Genomic DNA, 19,203 nt, shown 5'->3' on the forward strand with positions numbered 1-19,203 from the left:
CAGTTAAGGAAGCACTGAGAAGACTTTGAGCATTTACGCTCTTCAAGTATGTTAGTTGATGAGGACGAGGAAAGGCGGGCGGCGGGGGGTGGGGGTGTGTGGAGAAAGGGGAGCAAGGTGGGGAGGGGATGGAGGTACGGTGGACTGACTGTGGGTTTGTCAGAGGCAAGGGGAGAAGGAGAGAGAGAGCGAGAGGGAGAGAGAAAACAAACTGTTGGTTTCTTCAGCAATACTGGTGCTAGGAATCTGCAGTACATGGCACAGTGCTATCGCTAACAGAGGAGAATACAGCGCCTTGAGGGAATCGACACAGCACAGTGCTTCTCGTGTTCAGCAGGCGATCTGGTGAGAACCATGAAACCTGCAGCATTCCTTCAAGTTAGTTCCAAAGCGCGGAGGATTTAAAACCACGGCGAGAGGCGTACTGATCGGTATGAAAATAACCCTGAATCCATTTCCTGGAGCTTGGAATGTGCTTTGTTTCACAGTAAATTCTTTTTTTTTTTCTTTCTTTCTTTCTTTTATTTATTATTAAGTACCGCGGGTTCGCGCGGAGTCAAATAAAATATAAAAACACTTTTTTCATTTTTTAAAAAAAAAAACACACACAATAGGCTGTGCACTAAATTTTAGGCGATTTTTTTTTCCTTCCTCGGGAGATTTTGGAGAGAGAGAGAGAAAGAGAGAGTGTAGAAAAGCAGGATTAGTTATTATCACTAGTACCTGCACAGCAAGGGCTCCGTGCTCTCGGCTGCTTTCTTCTCGCTGGTTAAACCCCCCCACCCCCCGCCCCACCCACCCCCGAGAAGGATTCCCGCCTACACAAAGTTGCCCAGAAAACACGATCGATTTAAATCTCGAAATACTTCTGCAAAGTGTCATTCGGCGAATCGGAACCCCCCCCCCCCACCCCACCCCCCAAAAAAGTGTCTTTTTTCCACGTAGGTCTGTAAACAAATCCACTCCGGTTCGGCATCCACACGTTAATAAAGTCCCGAGGTTCACCACCTGCCTGTCTGCCCGCCCGACAAGTCACCGTCCCGTCACCCGGGCGGAGGTAGGACACGATCCATGTAGCCGGCGATGGTTTCCCAGTTCTTCCAGGCGAAGGCCGCGAGCACGACCAGGAACAAAGTGCTGAACGTCCGGCTGCGGGTCTTCATCAGCGGCACCACGCAGTTGGCCACGGTGGACACGAACACCAGGACCACGGCCATGACGGCCAGCAGCACGTTGATCAGTTTGCCCAGCAGCGTCCGGGCTGTGGCGTTCTCCAGCCCCTCCAGCTGCACGGCCTGTTGCTGCTGCTGCTGTAGCTCCATCTTGGAGATGCGCGTCTGACAGGCCTCCAGGGCTTCCTGCACAAAACACAGCAACGCACACGCTGAGTAAGACTCTTGCCTCTCACTGTCACCACTGCAGTTATCGTGGGCCTGGGGTTCACTCTAAACTTACCTAGCCATAGCCACCAATAACTGCTTGGGAAGAACCAGCAGCGGCTTTTAAATCAGCAGATCCTGCCACACTGCCTCCTATTGCTGGCTGAAATACAGGGACACTAAACAGGTTAACACACGTGGGACTGACTGTTTTTTTTAAAAAAAATAATAAAAACTTAGGACATTTCAGAAAAGCAGGCTTTGTGCTATCAGGTAAAAACAAAGGTCAAAAGAAAGGGATTTTTTTTTTAAAAAAGCAAATTTTGCAAAAAAACCTATCTCCAGCAAATTGTCTCCTCTGAAAAGAAATGTACTTTATTCCCCTTTGCTATTAACGGTGTGGTAATATTCCCTCCAACACCCTGATATTAGTGGTAGCTAAGCCCTGATGGTGACTGTTGGCAGGCTATTTGACTGGCTGGCTGAGATGATAATAATAATCCTTGCATTCGATACAGCATCTCATCACGTCTTCGAGACGTCTCAAAGCGCTTCACAGGATACGCTGTAAAGTGAATTGACTGTATATTCTGCAGAGATCAACTGTAACCCCCGAAATCCAATCCTAGCAAGAGGAGATCAGCTAACGAAGCAAAGATGGGGAATTGAATCTCGGACCTTTCCTGCCTATGTCTCAGCTCTTCACTGCACATTGGAGAATCTCTGTTTGCTGGGGATTACCTTTTCTGCATTAAATACATTTTGCTGTGGTGGGAGGAAAACAAACATTCAACAGCACGGAATCCTACACTTACAATAATCTCACAAGTGGCAGCATGCCATCTTCAAGGGATTGATAGTCTATTGTTGTCATCAAGAGTTCAGTAGCATATGATAGGTGAAATAGATTATATTCAAAAGAACAGTCAAACACATCCATAGAGATTATTTTCTTGAAAAACGTCCACCTGGAAAGAGCAATTCAGAGAAACAAAGAAACAGGAGGAGGCCATTCAGCCCCTCAAGCCTGTTCTGTCATTCTATAAGACCATGGCTGATCTGTACCTCAACTCCAATTACTCAGCCTTGCCCCATATCCCTTGATGTCCTGATATAACAAACATCTATCCACCTCAGTCTTGAAAATGTGAATGAATCCAGCCTTTTGGGGGAGGCAGCGAGTTCTAGATTTCCACTACTCTTCGGGTTGAAAAACTGTCTCTTGGAATTCACTCCTAAATTCAAGTTGTATTACTGTGGCTGTGAAGTATTGTTAACAACAACATTGAGGTGAAAAATTAAGAATATTAATTGGTATCAACCTGGTTCAGTTGGTAGCACTCTCATTTCTGTTTCAATAGGATGCGGGTTCAAACTCCACCAATTGCGGCATTGATAAAAGATCTTGTCCGGTGTGAAATACATCACTTTTAACCTATAGTCTAAGGTGATACTTCAATGGCCAACAATCCTTCCCCCCCACCCCATCCCGATAAAATTAGGTCATTCACTTCATGTCTGTTTCCCGAGGGACACCGCTGTATACAAAACTGCAAAGCTTCTGGGTTAGGCTACGAAATAATAATAATAATAAACCTCGCATTTGATATAGCGTCTCATCACGTCTTTGAGACGTCTCAAACCGCTTCACAGACTACACAGTGAAATGGATTAGCTGTATATTTTGAGAGACAAAAACACATGGTGTACCCAATCCGATCAGATAGTCATTAAAGTGTCCTATGACGCTATTCAATAAGAGGAGATTCTCTCCGTGATTTGCAGAAAATGCTGTGAGTCGCTTTGAGACGAAGTGAAGGGTGGAAGGTGCTACATCAAATGCAACGCATATTTATATTAATTCAGCCCTGCATTAGGTTCAGTTTTATGCCCCCCCCCACCCCCTCTAGTGTATCACTGTCATTACATAAGTCTTCTGACAACACTGCAATCTCCCTGAAGCAGTTACTGGTGGGGATCAGGTTAGTGCCAAGCATACACTCTACACTGAAAGCTTTTTCAACAGTGGAGGAAATATCAATGAGTTACTTGCTCCACTTATTGCTCCGTTGCTAAAGCTCTCATCTAGTGCGAAATTCAGCTACACCGAGAGAGACCCACTTTCCATGGCTTGTCAGCGACTCAGCAATGGGATAGCTCCCAACTTGTGCGTCGGCTCAGCTGGTAGCACTCTCCCTCAGGAGATAAGTATTATGATAAAAAAAATGGCATTGTGACGTAGAGATGTAACTATATTTCCTAAATTTTGCTTTCGGACTGATCAAAACATAAGAACAGGGCACACGAAGCAAAGGAAATTCATCCAACGAGTCATTGGTTAATGAATTCTTATTTCTGGAACTAATTAACACATTGTTGAGAGGTACTGTAGAGCATAAACGTCGAGTTAAATGTGTCAAGAGTTCAGACCTCTGCATGCTGGTTTCAGCCAAACCTTGCATTTAGATTGTGCTCCTCATGTGGGGTAGCGTCCTGGAACGCCGGTCCAAGTCCACACGAGAAAAGGGTTGCTTGTGTAGATTTGGGACCGAAGGTCAATAGAGCACAGTAATTGGCGAACTAGTTATGTAGTAGCTATCTAACGGTTAACCCAGCCCGTGACTGTGTACTGACCTGAATGTCTCTCGCTCGCTCATACGACTGGTAGGCCATTTTCTCCTCCATACTCGCGAGCTCCTGCTTCAGATTGAGGATCTCGTTTTGATGAAGTTCCGTCAAGTCGTTCAGTTGCTCTTCCAGCCGCTCGCACCTATTAATTAGAAGCAATGAATGTAACGGGAATTTTTTTAAACGGAAACTAAATTGGCACGATCCACTCAGGATGGAAAAAAAAAAAGGAGATATGTTGTGCCATTTCCAGTAACATGTACGGTCGTGGAAACTCAACTGCAGAGAGAGAGAGAGAGAGAGAGAGAGCATGAGGCCAGTCAGTCAGTGAGGTAGTGTTGCCATCATAACTCTACCAATCGTGCAGCACTGGAATCCAAGCCTGCAACTGGGTTTCAGTACTCAACCAAGATATTTAGGGGATGAGAGAGAGTGTGTGTGTGTCGGTGGGGGGCAGGGGAAAAGAAGAAGTGAGAGAGAGAATAAAAAGTGAGCCACAAAAGGGAGTGGGGTAAGTACAGCCACAACTCGCATTCACACCGCGCCCTTCACGCGGGGTAGCTGGATCGTGGCGGAGTTTGACGTCGAGGCAGGGGGAAAGGGATGAGGGGAGGTGACCGGAAACACGATCAAAAAGGAAGGTCTTTAGGCAGGAGTTGAAGGGGCGGAGGGGAGGAAGTAAGATAAGAGGAGAGCCTGCGGTGCAGAGCAGAAGTAACACTCTGAACTGATGCTGACTGTAAATAAGCAGAAACAAGCAAACTTTTGTAAAGAGGTCTTTGTTTGAAAATGCCGGGCAAACATTTACTGTTTGCCAAACCCTCGATCCAGTTCATGTGGCGACGCTATTGGAATGTGAACTTTATTGCTTCACTTAAGTGCCATGTCACAATTGGGGGAAAAAAAAGTTGTGTAGTTGCTTTCTTTATAATAATAATAATGATTATTGAGGGTATTGCTCTATTAATAACAATAATCCTTGCATTTGATGCAGCGCCTCATCACGTTGTTGAGACGCCTCAAAGCGCTTCACAGAACACACTGTGAAGTGAATTCACTGTATATTTTTGTGGGTGAAATGCGGCAGCCAATTGTGAACAGCAGTGGCTCACAAACAGTCGTGGATTGAAGTGACTAAATTTTTTTAAAAATCAAGCCACCAAAAGGGAAGGAGCAGCTAATCAGAAAATACACAAGGCTTAAACCAGATGATTATTTGGGGAGGACAAGTTTGCAGGGCTATGGGTAGAGGGAATGATTTGGAAAAGCTCTTTTCGAAGAGCTGGTACAGACACGATGGGCCGAATGGACCCTTTCTGTGCTATATAATTCTACGATGCTTCGGGGCTGGAATCAGATCACTCGTGAGTAACTCAGCTTATTAGGCAGCGTCAGCAACTCCTCCCACTCTCTGATGAGGCCACTAACAACCACTGTTAAGCACATTAAGTGAATGGGAACAAAACATAATAAAGGTTTGCATAATGGATTTGGATGAAAAAGCCCTTTGGCTGACCTGATCGCTCCCTCGTAGAATGCCCATCTTACTACCTTCCTATCAAGCTACTTTTTCTTTAAATGAGTTTAGTGTCCTGGCCTCGACCACCCTTCCTGATACCCTCTCTGGGTAAAGACATATTTCTTGGTGTCTGCCCTGAAATTGCCCTTTGCAACCTTAAATCTGTGTCTCCCTCAATCAACTTTGTCGTTGAGAAGTCTCAAAGCGTTTCACAGAATATACTGTAAAGTGGGGTGACTGTGAATTTTGTGGGTGAAATGCGGCAGCCAATTGCGCACAGCAGTGTCCCACAAGCAGTTGTGGATTGAGTGACCAAATTATTATTACTGTTTATGGTTTGAAGGGATTATTACCCCCGGAACAACCTAAATTTTTCAGATGTATTGAACTCGGTTTGGTTTGGATACTCTTAACCACAATGATGGGTTTCTGCATTCGTCAGAAATTCGGCTGACCAAATTAGATTACATCTACACGTTCTGTCCTTTGAAATTGTACAGCCTCCACATACTCCCGCAGTATCTCGAGTGACAATCAGTGAAGAAATTGGGTGCAACTCAACAGTAAATTTAGCAAAATTACTTAGAAATACATAGGAACAAAGAAAATAGCAACAATCATTAACCACATCCGGATGACTACAAATATGAGAATAAAAATAATAATCCTTGCATTTGATATAGCGCTTCATCAGATTTTCAAGATGTCTCAAAGCGCTTCACAGGATACACTGTAAAATGAATCGACTGTATATTTTGTGGGCGAAATGGGGCAGCCAATTGCGCACAGCAGCGTCCCACAAACAGCTGTGTTTTGAAGCGACCAGTTTATTATTTTTATTATAATTTTTTATGAAGGAAGTATTTCAGCAGCAAGCAGTAGTTGAAATATCGCCGTGAACTCCGTACCTGTATCGCTCTTCCTGTAGTGTTTGCACAATGAACGTGTAATCCCGCTGATAATGAGATTTCAGTCCCTCAAAGGATTCCTCCAGCCCGGCCTGTGTCTCTCTCACGTCGTGAATCTCGTGAAATATTGCTTCTAACCCTGAGCTGCCCATGTCCAGCGTGTTCGTTCTGGAACTAGGGGGGCCGCCGGGAGCCCCCGACATGCTGTTGGCACCAACAGACCCCGACGTGGCGCTGGAGCAGTCCTCCTCGCTGCCGTACTTGGGACTGGACTGTAGGGTAACGCTGAGACCTAGGGCCTTGATGGAGTCGTCCCCCTGCGTATCATCCAGGCTAGAAATGTTGTCGGCACTTCCGAATTTGTTGCGGATCAGGGAGGCGATCTCCCGCGGCTTGGAGACGACGGCTCCGGCGGCTGAGTGAGTGGCCTGAGAGATGGTGGTCAGCCCTCCCCGGACACTGCCCACCACGCCCTCACTGAAGCCTGTCACCTTAGCCCCCACGTCTTTCAGGCCCTGCTGCATGTCCCGCAAGACGTCCTTAGTCTGCCGGGGCATCCCATTCTGTTCCACCTCACGCAGCTTCCTGTGGTAGTGCTCAAGTTTCCTCTGCAGCTGTAGGATGGTCTGGGCGGACTTCTGGTTCTTCTTCTCGAAGACCTGCTTGATACGGGCGCTCTGCTGTTTGTCCGCATTGTTGGCTAGCTTGAGGTATTCGGCCACATTGTCGTCCCGGGCTGTCTGCTCAACCTTGATCTGCTCAGTCAGCTTCAGGATCTTCTGCTGCAGGTGAGTGATAGCGGCTTTAGTCCTCTGAGGGTCTAGAGTACCATCGATCCCGTCCACACTAATGCCGCCATCAGAACTGCAGGTGACAGCACTCGACTGCGTAAAGCTGTTCCCTTCCAAGCGGTCGATCTATAAGAGAAAGAGAAATAATCGTCAGATGGTCTACTGGACAAGCATTACATAGCACAGCAGTAGGACAAGTTTAAGAAGGTTTTAGCCCCACATGTAGACAACTCGTGTAATGGTCTTACACACACCTAAACTAGCAAGGATACTGGCTGCTCAGTTGTCCAGTTTAAGAGTTTCAATTTATACCACAAGAGAATAAGAGAAGATAACAGAGGATGCTCACTCCCAACAAGTTGATGGATTGTTCGACTGTAACAAACAAAACTAAGCAAACTCTCTTTACCAAAACGTTTAGCAGTTTGTTGCAATAATAAAAAATTATAATATTATTACTTGCATTTTATGTAGCTCCTCAACGCGTAGTTAAAATACTGCATCTCAAAGCACTCCGCAGGAGTTACTGTGGAGTGTATAGTTTATAATAATAATAATCCTTACATTTGGTACAACACCTTTCATGTCGGGAGTACGTCCCAAAGCGCTTCACAGGATATAATTTAGTGTGCAGCGACTGTGTGTTTTGTGGGCAAATATGGCAGCCATTTGCGCACAGCAATGTAATTATAGGCGGCTAATTTTCGCAGAGCTTTCTATAATGTTTCTTTAGGTTGGGCAAATATGAGCATTGTTACTTATCCACTGGAATTTTCTGATCCAACACAAAGTATTTGTTGTTGTGGCTTTAATACTCACTGAATTACCTGAGAAGCAGCTTAACAGTAAAAAAAGTCAGATCCAGTAAATCGTCTTAAATACTCTTAGGAATGCCGATATCTGAAGCTCTGTGTCTCCCTCACCCAGCAGTAAAAGCTGCTGGGAGCTTCAATGTTTAATACAAGTACATTAGGACGATAAAAATCTGGTTGCTATTTCTTTGGTTCAGTGGGAGGCAGAGAAGATCTGGAGACAAAATGTAAGTGCTGAATATTGGCCAATTCAGATCTTTGATACAAAAACAAATAAGGGTTTTGTTTTAAAACAAAGGACTCTGCTTCCGCTCCTCCCACTAGGGATTAGTCATGAACATTATTAAGTCAACATGTCAGCAGGTAAGGTAGATTTAATTGCTGTGATACAAACTACTCCAATACACCAGTGGGAGAAGCGGAATGCCAGCAGTTAAAAACTGCAGCTTCAACAAAAGGTTCGGCTATCCTGGGCGGCTAAGGTTTTGCACGGGCTACATTCAAAGCTAACAAGAGTTACACAGCACTACAAAATTAAATTAAAATGACTTTAAACAGCTTTTTTCCCCCCCCTCCCGAACAGAAACTAGTGCCACACTATATAAAACTGAATGTTAATAGAAGGAAATAAATCACGTTCAAAAACAAGTCTAATAGTGTAATAAGAACGCATTAAACGAAACTCACGTTTAAACAATCAGACACCTTAGAACGCCCTGAATTCACACTCAATTTGCCAAACCTGCTCTGTTGTCGCATTTTTCAAGTACATTGTTCAACCTGAGTTCCCACATCAACAGCGGTCTGTCTTAAACCAGCTCCCAGGACTCAATGCCACTGAAACTACCCCGGCTTCAAAAACAAGAGGTAGCAGAGGAATCCAGTGAAACTGTGAATCATCCTACCTACTGCACCGCCCTCCAGGTGGATGATGTCACCCGAAAAACAAGTTGAGAAAGAACACAGGAATGATTACCTCCGGTTGAGTAGAATGGTGAGGTTGAGTGTTGTGTCTGCTCGGAAGGAGGGAGGGGCAGGTTCCGTTTCCAGATACAGGACAGGCATTGTAATCGGCCTCGGAGAATTGAGGTGTTTTATCTAACATCACAGATTCTCTTTCAAAGCAATTAGCGCGAGCGGTAATTGACCAGGGCTCGCTCCGGGACACCAAGGCTTGGCCAATGAAATGAAGGAGCCAGTTTCTACAGCCGGATTTTGTTTGTTCCACGAACAAAGCACAAAGGAGACAACGTTAAATTATACAACGTTTCCACGAAGTACTGATGTAATACAACCATTACAAATTGGTCGATTTCCTGTGCTTTAATTCAGCATCCTACTATTGTCCACAAAAACACAGATGGAGGGTTTGTGGTACTGATTTTGCTTCAACACTCCACATTTCACCACTGTGCTCGTTGCCCAATTCTGGATGTTAGTCTGTGTCTAACAATCCAATATAGCAGAAGGCGATTAAGAAAGTCCGTTAAGAAAACGACACTCAATAAATAGCTCACTGCACCACCCGCTTCAAGGATCCTCCGCAGTTTGCCGGCTGCTCAGATTTCCGTGTCCTTACTGCAGAACCCCGAACAGTGGGACTTGGTGTTTACCAGACAAGTGAATGAACAGCATAGAATCAGACCACCAAAGCCTCTAATCCCAGTGCAGTGACCATTGTGTACTGCGAAAGTGCCAGAGAGTTTGGAGTCAGCTGACGCACTGGTAATGTGCCGTCTGCACACTGTGTACGCGAGGCAAATCCAGAGATAAAAACGTACCATTGTGCCCCCCCAAACCTCAACGCTCCAGTACACAACCGTCCTATCAAGGCATTGGATCGTATTCCACGCAAAAACGAAGCTTGTGCCTCCATTCCCCTGTTCGGCACATTTTTGCAAATAACTAATTTTCGAGATTAAGGTGGACGCACATGTGTTGGGTCAGGGTGTCGAGGGTTACGGGCCAAGGGCGGATAACTGGAATTGAGGTACCGATGAGCCATGATCTTATTGAATGGTGGAAACAGGCTCAAGGGGTCAAACGGCCTCCTCCTGTTCCTATGTTCAATCATACCGAGTTTTCCTCCCATTGTGTAAGGCGCTATATGAATTATATGTTGAACTCTTGCCTCTACTACCCTGAAATTATTTTCCAGACTTCACAAGGAGCTCAGAAAAAGACCCGTCGGATACTTTCATGCTTAAAGATTCCAGAGGGACAGCTCATGTGAGTACTCCGAGATGCTTTGGTTGGGTCTCTTGTAGCAAGTGAGAGTACATCGACCTACCACTGACTTCCTGAAGAGGAATTAAACAAATATATGCCGTCCACAGTGATACAAACACAGGATGTTACAATCCTCCACAGTACATTTTAAGAGACAATTCACCAAGAGCCGTGACGAACAGCCCAATCAGTGTGTGTTGAATCACTGTTCAGTCAATAGAAATTATGAAAGACTAATTTACCATTTAAGGAATTTCAAGTGGCAAACAGAAACGTTTGCTCTTCAGGAGCAAATGAGTCAGTTTTGATTCATTACGCTGGGCTATGACACGTGTGTGGCGCATCCTTACAACACTCATCCTCACTTGTGATGACACATCTAAAGCACATTATCCGTGGGAGCCCTGTAGCTTAGTGGTTAGAGCACTCACTAGCGAGAGGACCTGGGTTCAATTCCCAGGCAGGGCGAAACCTTAGGCAAGTTAGCTTACTCCACAAACATGACCTGTTTACCTAGCGGTAAGTAGGAACCCAGTTGTTAGTTGATGGTAGGATGGCTTTTTCAAGGATAGCGATCCCTTCAAAAAAAAANTAGTGATCGTAACCGTTTGGTCACTCAATCCATGACGGTTTGCGGGACACCGCTGCGCACAATTGGCAGCCACAAAATATGCAGCGCCTTATCACGTCGTTGAGATGTCTCTAAGCACTTCACAGAATATATCATGAAGTGAATTGACTTATGTATTTTGGTGGGTGAAATGCGGTAGCCAATTGCGCACAGCAGCGTCCCACAAACAGTCGTGTGTGTGTGTGTGTGTGTGTATGTGTATATATAAAAATATTATGGAAATGTCAGGAAATACAGCACTACTTTTCTAGTGGGAAGAGGAACAAGAAGAGATTATAAATTAGCAATTTGTCTGCCACCAGCCAGTCACTGTACCATACACCACAGAGTCACCTAGTACCTTAGGGAGGATAAACTGGCAGCATCACCTCCTCACCTGTAGACAGCAGCTCTGGGACACACCACAACAGGACCAGCTACAGCAGCACCACATATACACCATGACGAACGCGTGGCAAAGCGCAACCAATCCTGTACCAGTCACAGGGTCTGCCATGTCACCTCTCGCTCTCTCTTTTTCTTTCTGCCCCAGCTTGAGGCATCGCAAGAGAGAAGCGCCAAAAGGAAGGATAGTCCCCGAAGGCTCCGTCCGCAGTGTTGCTGTGCAAACATCGAGCTTATCTGGCGAAATATGCAGCAGCAGAGCTCAGCCAGGAGAGCTGCTGGGAATGCAAAGTGCAGACTGTCTCTATTCAGTGCCTCTGTACTGGCTAGAGCAAGGCTCGTGACAGGGCTAAAGCGATGCGACACAACTCGCTCGGACACAGCAATTATAGCTGTGGAGAGACACACAAAAAAATTGACAGATGTTTTGGCTTCCTCTTCGACCACTCTCCTACCTCGCCCTCCATCCCTCCTGATCCCAACCCCCAGCTCGGGTCCAAATCCCTGACTGTCCAGCGGCTGGGCAGTCCTGACGTGAAGGGCGGCGTGCAAATCTAATTTGTTGTTGTGGTGCTTTTGCGGCAATATTTCGGAGCACTGAATAGACACGGTTACATTTTATATTAAAAAAATATTTTTAAAAATGGCCTGGGTTGCCGACAGATTAATACGAGCCACTTTCAACCGTCTCACTCCACATTCACCTCCTGAATAAATTCTCAATTCAGCAGCGACCTGGAATCTATGCCGGGTACTCAGTCTTAACCGTCCCTCTGACCTTCATATTAAGAAGAAGGCACAGCTCTCGGACAGTTCAGTTAATAGTGTGATTGTGAGCCACGGCGACTTGCAAAGTACAGGGTTCATCCCTGGTTAGACTTTGTTTACAGGTTTCTGCTGGGGAAGTTATATTTAGCCACAGTAACTTGTCTTCCAGTCACGCTGTCTGCCTTCAGTTACTGCTCAGACTTGCATATGAAGAATAAACATTAGGCTGCGTACTGAAGGACTTGTCAGGAGTTGTGGAACTCCCAACTATCTTGTCAATCGCTTCAATAAAGGCATTCTGATGGGGAGATGACTCTTTCTAAATAACTAAAGTACGCCCTTAATTTGAAATCCGCAAAACTGTTGAGCTTCCTGACCGGTTGGATTCTCTCAGCTTACCAAAGCACCTCTAATTATATCATGATAATTCTTGCATTCGATATAACGTCTTATCATGGTGTTGGGACGTCTTAAAGCGCTTTACAAGGTTTACTGTAAAGTGGATTGACTGTGTATTCTGTGGGCAAAACCCGGCAGCCAATTGCGCACAGGAGTGTCCCACGAACCGCCATGGAGTGAGTGACCAATTTTATTTGGAGCGTTGTTGGCTAGAAACTCCCTTCTCTTTGCTTATAGCACCAAGGGATCTTTAACATCCACCTGAACAGGCAGATGGGACCTCGGTTTAATGTCTCATCATTAACATTGCAGCGATGGAAGATTCGCTTTTCTGTTGCATTATACAAGAATTTGGATGTTTTTCTTTCCCAGAAACCCGTCCTCACCCACCATTAACTGCAATTCATTACAAACATTAGTCTCAGAGCATAGGGAGGCTGGATGTTTGTGACTGTGACCTCTTCAATGTAGACAAAGCTCCAATAAGCTTTCAGCCATGTGAGACACAGGTTTCCACAGTTCCATTTTGTAAGGTAAAGTCAGCGTGTGAACACACACAGGCTATAAGAATGCAGTGCAATGCAGTTCTAACAAGACCTGCTAACCTGGAAAGTTCTAAACTGATCATTAACGCTCACGATTTTCAGTTGAAAGAAAAGGGAATCTATAGTATTTCATAATCCTTACATTTGAAAAACAATCAAAAAAGAGAATGAATATGAAGGACAGAAGAACCTCATCTGGAAAATCAGTGTAAAAAGTCTAACTGTGAAACTTATCATCCTCATTCCCTCACTGTAAAACTGTATGTTTGGAATGCGCACTCTCTCTCTCTCTCTCTGGAGGGAGGGGTGCATCCTGCTACCTAGTTCCGGAAAATATTAGGCGCGGGTTGGCAAGAGCCAAGGCTTGGGGAGCCCAGAGTGTGCGTTGGGATACCTGCTGGAGTCTAAGCACCTAAAACTGGATAGCTTGCCATTGATACTGCCCAAGACTTAAAAGAATGATGATGTTAGTATCCTACCATGCTTAATATGACCTCCATTGGTACAATCCTAAAGCCTCCTTAGGTGGCAGCCTCCATCTCCGGCACCACAACACAGCAGACAATCAATGCTGGTCAGACCGCATGTCACCTTCTCCGTGGGTGGCTCCTAATCAGAGCTTGTTCCAGTAAATCCATATAAAGCTTGTTTTCTCCCATCAATTTTTAAAAAAAAAATGAATATAAGGCAGTTCAGTTCCACAAGTGACTAACAAAGTTTATACTGAAAGAACCTTCGGTCCAGTTTGTTTTTAACTGCTTTTTTTGGAGAAAATCTAATTAAATATACATATAAGGTTGAATAAGTCTTTTCACTTGAACGGAGTGATTTAGGATGAGCAGCCTGGTGAAATGAAGTCCACAGTAAAACGCGGTTAGAAGGCTACACAGCTTAAAACTTCTGGAAGGTGATGCGGGATTAGATGCTCATATGACTGGCGTAGTAACAAGGGAATGTGTTTGCTAATTCTTTAGAGCGTCAATTAGTGTAAAGAGGGAGATCCCAGTGGTGCCAAAACCTGCAATAACCCAGATGAATGAGGGCAGTGAGCACGACCAACATCAGAGAGCAGTTACATAGTGCTGCAAACCTTCAGAAACTGGAGCAAAGGGCTTTCGGATACAAACAAACAATCTTTACACAACATTTAGGAGTTCAGTACATCTAGGTCTTTAGTGAGAACTTATTGCTTGAGGTGGAGGCCATTTAAGATACAACTTTCTCCCTCTCGTTCCCAACTAAATTGAACTGCTCGACACAAATTAGACAGATTAAATAGGTCAGTCATACTCATATAAATAAGCTGAAATAAGCTGCTGGAAGCCTTGTTTCACACTTAAGGATTGTGTTTTCTACCCAGGATCAATTCTCCATTTTTTTAGTACTTAAAGCGCACTGTTATTTGAGCCCTAGTTAAATGTGAAACTTAGGGTACTGCAGTTCCTATTTAGCACGAGATCAGATCTACAGCGTCACATTGAACACAAAAGCTTCCGATTCCATGGCTGCAAGTTTCACGGTGTGTGTGTGTGTGTATACACATATATATATATTTATTATATATATATTGACTTTGTGCTGAGCGTCAGCCTGGTTGAGCAGTAACACTCTTACCTCTGAGGCAGAAGGTTACAGGGTTTAGCCATTGGAACTTTGAACTGATTGTCATATGCTGACACTTCCAATGTAGTTCTAGGGAACTCGCTGCATTACCGAGGTGTCATCCTTCAGATGAGATAGTATCTGAGGCAGACGTCTGTACATGTTTAAATTGCACATTTAAATGTTCTTTTTCATTAATCTTAAAAGCATGAATATGATAATAATCCTCGCATTTGATATAGCGCTTTTCACGTCTTCAACGTCTCAAAGCGCTTCATAGAATAGATTGTAAAGTGAATTGACCGTATATTTGTGGGCGAACGCGGCGGCCAATTGCGCACAGCAGCGTCCCCACAAACAGTCGTGGATTGAAAATGACCAATTTATTATTGTTTTGTTTTGGAGGGATTATTATCAGGCTGTGTGTGGAGTAAGGAAACTTGCCCAAGGTTTCACCCCCTGCCTGGAATTGAACTCAGGTGTCTCGCTTGCAAGGCGAGTGCTCTAACCACTGAGCTACAGGACTCCAAAGACCCATTGATAAAGGCATATAATTAGGTCACGAGGCTGCTGTTCAATACCCGTATTCTACCGGTTAAGAATTCAATATGTAGTACAAGAGAAAATACTGCTGGTCTTATAGAAAGGCAAATTGAGCTACTGAGTAGTACAGTAATTATGCATCATCGCCTGGTTCGATTCCCTTGAATGCCTTGAGGAAGTGAGGGTTTCAACAACGTGGTCTGCATCATCTCACCACATCCTGTTTATATCACCTCCACACCGAAAAACACACTCGCAGCAAAAACAGTTCCTTCTGCCCAATTTCCACTGAAACCGTACAGCAGCACTTTGCTCTGCATCCTTCTCTAGTTATGCTTTGCGTAATTCTGTGTGTCAGCATATGTCTCTTAGTTCAGAGTCCCAATGTAGGTTTGAACCCGTGACCTTCAGATTCAGGGGCAAGAGTATTACCAACTAAATCAGGCTGGCGCTAGGCCTGAAGGCAATAAACTCTCATTAAATCTGACCAATGTACGGATTATTATTATTATATTACCTAATTTCCTCCTCACATATTTGAGTCCACAACTCAGATGGGAAAATACGCAGGACAGGTTAAATTAATCGTGACATAAAAGAATGCTCAATATCACTTTGCAAAACAGTTAAGTCTGAAGCTGCTTCCCGGTGTTGCAAAACCAAACCTAAAATGAAAAGGTTTCAGCCCAAGTAGAGAGAATTCCTGCTCCTCCAAGTTCTCCCTCTGAGGTAGACTGGGTGGTCTATCGTCAGCAGTGGAGTACTGTGGACACAGCAGCTCAGGAACTGATCTGCGGAGATTTCAACAGGCGGTTGACTCAATTCTGACATTCCATTGCTAAGCATATCACTGTGAACCAGCTCAGCTCAAAGGCATTTATGAACCTACACTCCAGGTAACGCTTTCCAGCAGCTGTAGTCTTAAACTTCACCGATAGTATGTCAGTTCATCAAAAGCCAGGTGCTGTCAAAACCATGAAACACATCTATTATCTGGCCACAGACCCTCCCTAGGGTCTGCGAAAGGATTCTACAGGTCATCAAAGCATAAATTACTACTCTGGATCTGGAAGCCGGCAACTTACAGGGCTGACCCGCTGGTCAAGAGCTGGGTGCAGCAGCAAGAATCATTTAGCCTCCTGCCTTCAGTGTTACTGTCAGTGACTCTATCTGGAATATAATATTGCACTTATTCTCCTTACCCCTTTCTCTCCTGGAAGCAGGGAGATAATCTAGCTCTGGACAAGGCAATCAGTAGTCATGGAGGTATTGCCACTCCCTCTAAGACTATAAAACCCAGGAACAAATCACTAGGGCATCAGAAGTGTTTTAAATTAGCCATCATTTATTTCTCAAAAAATGCGAATTTGCAATCACCAAACAATAATAACCTTTGCATTTGATATTGCGCCTTATCACATCTTCGAGACGTCTCAAAGCAGTTCACAGAATATACTGTAAAGTGAATTGATTGTACATTTTGTGGGTGAATCTTGGCAGCCAATTCCACACAGCAGTGTCCCGCAAACACTCGTGGATTGATTGATCAAATTATTATTATTTTTTAAATTTGAGTTCCCACAACCAATAACTAGAAAGACAGATTTCCATAGCTGGTCGAAATGAGCAAAGTGTTTGCTTGCTATAATTGTTCAGGAGTTCATGCGACTGCTCAGTGTTAAGTCAGAAATGTAATACCTCTCCCTCCCCCCTCTTAACCCTCACAGGGTGTAAAAACAGACAGAATCAGGTTCGTGGACATTGGTAAAGAATGTCTTCAATACAAAAGAACCAACCATGACCCATATTTCTTTGTTTCCCACTCCAAGGTGAGGCTTGCTGTTCTACGAAACCATAAATTACATTCAAGCACCAAAAAAAAACATTCTGACCATTTGTTTTTATAGATAAAAAAATTGGTAGTCAAACATATTAAACCCTACACAAGAGAACAGAGGAAATTTAAAATAAAATATTAAAAAAAACCCCAAAAGGTTTACTTGGATGTGAACAGACAATTTTTTTTCTTGCTGGAGCTCCCATTACCTCGATTCAAAAAGACATTCTATTGTCCAGAAAAGAAGAGACTGCTAAAAAGGCTTCAGATAGACACCCACCTTTGAAAGCTGCCTCCTCAGGCTGAAGCGTTGAACCATCGTCAGTCACTGAGACAAAGCCAGAGCTCACTGCGTTAACCTCGCTCTAACCACAAGCAGAAACAACTCCGAGACAACATTTTTTTTAAAAACACATACACACATCCAGACATTGCACGCTTGATTCAAAAGAAATGTTCTTTCCAGGCAGCAATGCAATCAATCTTCAGGCCCTCTGGCTTTGTAAACAGGAGACCCTTATCAGCCGCATAGCCATCCTAACTCGAGCTTAAAGTAAGCACTTCCTCTGATCAGATAGTGAGTGATGTTCTCGAGGTCCTGCTGATGTTGGTAGACAAACCTCCGCTACCACCTGATTAGATTTGCAGGGTTGAACTCCTGACTTCTTCAAACAAGCAGTGGTTTGTTTCATCTGTATGAGCTGAATGAAAGTCAGCAGCTCATAGCAGCACAGACTCTGTGCTGAATCGGCACAGCCCCACCCATCCACCACTTCAAAATGAGCTGCAGCCTTCAGGTCGATCCTGTCTCTAGACCGGCCGCACAAGATCTGGACAAACCTCACCTATTCACGGATAACTTACATCGCCGCTGTTCCAAAGCGAATCAGATGTTATGGAAGAATGTGTAAAAGATTATCAATCCTGGATCAACCTAAGCAGGTTCCCAGCATTTGTAGTTAGTCAATCCTGTGTGGAGAAACTAATACCAATTCTGCTGAGTACCAATTTCAAACATGCCATTTCTAATTACAGTACAGTAATAATTCAGGGGTTAGCTCACGTAAGTACCAATTGGTAACTAAGAGACACGAGCGCATCAATCGCCCGATAACATTCCAAAAGTCATTTGATCTTTCTCTTTTTCTCTATGAATTTTTCAATGTATTTAATTTCAAGCAGCGTACATCTCGCTGCATTACTTTCTATCTTCCTAAGCCTGAACCTTTGCAACCCACAGGCAACCAACCACAAGTGGGTCAGCTCACGTAATGTGCTTTGAGCTTCTCACTTCCAAAATAAGCGAAAATTGAACATCGACGCGGACCATGTTAAATCTAAGGAGCAAGCCCTTTCAAACCGTTTCCAATTTACATTCAATGGAGACGTCACATCAGCAGTATCGATAAATCAAAGGATTAGGGCTGGTCTCTCCCAGATTGGTCAGCGAGTTGATCCAGTGAGCGACTAATCTACGTAGACTGGGAAGGCTGAGTTGCTTTTTCTGAATATCTATAATGTCAAGGTTTATGACAGATTTACATAGCCAGTCCCGCAGGTGCGATATGAACAGTAAATCAATGCAAATGTTTATTTACATGCAAAGAAACATTTACATGGTTAATGTACTTTTCGACACACCCAGTCTAAGTTTCACCCACAAAATACACAGTCAATTCACTTTACAGTATATTCTGTGACGCGATTGGAGACGTCTCAAAGACGTGATAAGGCACTATATCAAATGCAAGGAATATTATTATTATAGCTTCACTGCTCTGTAGCATGATTACAAAACTTGCTTTTTTTATATGTAAAGGGACTCATAGAAATGCTGTTGTTTTTAAGGATTGTCAGGGGGGAAATATGGCTGAAACTGCAGATGAAACAGGTCTTAAGGCAAAAGGAAGGTCAAAGGAAAGGGATTACAACATAGAAAATCAAATCATAAACAGCAGATAAGGAGATTGGTACCCTAATGAATACATTTTAATCTTTTACATTACAAGTACTATCAGGTTGTGGCCAATCAATAATATTTCCTCCATAAAGCCAAAGGGCAACAAGCAGCACTAAGCAGATTGTTTTATTACTAACCGTTGTCCCAGTTTAGAAACATGAGATGGGGAGGAAGACGGACAGACAGACAATGAAAATAAATGTCATTCAGTTAATAATAATCCTTGCATTTAATATAGCATCTTATAACTTCTTTGAGGCATCTCAAA

The 19,203-nt window shown here is 44.0% G+C and overlaps 1 protein-coding gene across 5 annotated transcripts in view; it reads right to left on the reverse strand.

Moving 5' to 3' along the window:
• Positions 1-910: 910 nt before the first annotated feature.
• The window catches only part of LOC103176748 (transmembrane and coiled-coil domains protein 1), a 31,310-nt gene continuing 13,017 nt past the window's right edge, over positions 911-19,203 (reverse strand). For 2 of the 5 annotated variants that reach the window (XM_007890494.2, XM_042339623.1), the window contains exons 3-5: positions 6,435-7,351; positions 4,014-4,149; positions 911-1,358 (exon numbers count right to left, since the gene is read on the reverse strand). In XM_007890494.2, the coding sequence (XP_007888685.2) occupies positions 1,044-1,358; positions 4,014-4,149; positions 6,435-7,351 (1,368 nt within the window). In that variant the 3' untranslated portion in view covers positions 911-1,043. Of the gene's footprint in view, positions 1,359-1,455; positions 1,543-4,013; positions 4,150-6,434; positions 7,352-8,779; positions 8,980-17,255; positions 17,593-19,203 lie in introns of those variants that run through there. The other 3 variants (XM_042339625.1, XM_042339626.1, XM_042339624.1) reach the window with 3 other exon arrangements.

Source organism: Callorhinchus milii, unplaced genomic scaffold (genome assembly GCF_018977255.1).
Source record: "Callorhinchus milii isolate IMCB2004 unplaced genomic scaffold, IMCB_Cmil_1.0 Scaffold12, whole genome shotgun sequence".
Lineage (NCBI taxonomy): Eukaryota > Metazoa > Chordata > Chondrichthyes > Chimaeriformes > Callorhinchidae > Callorhinchus > Callorhinchus milii.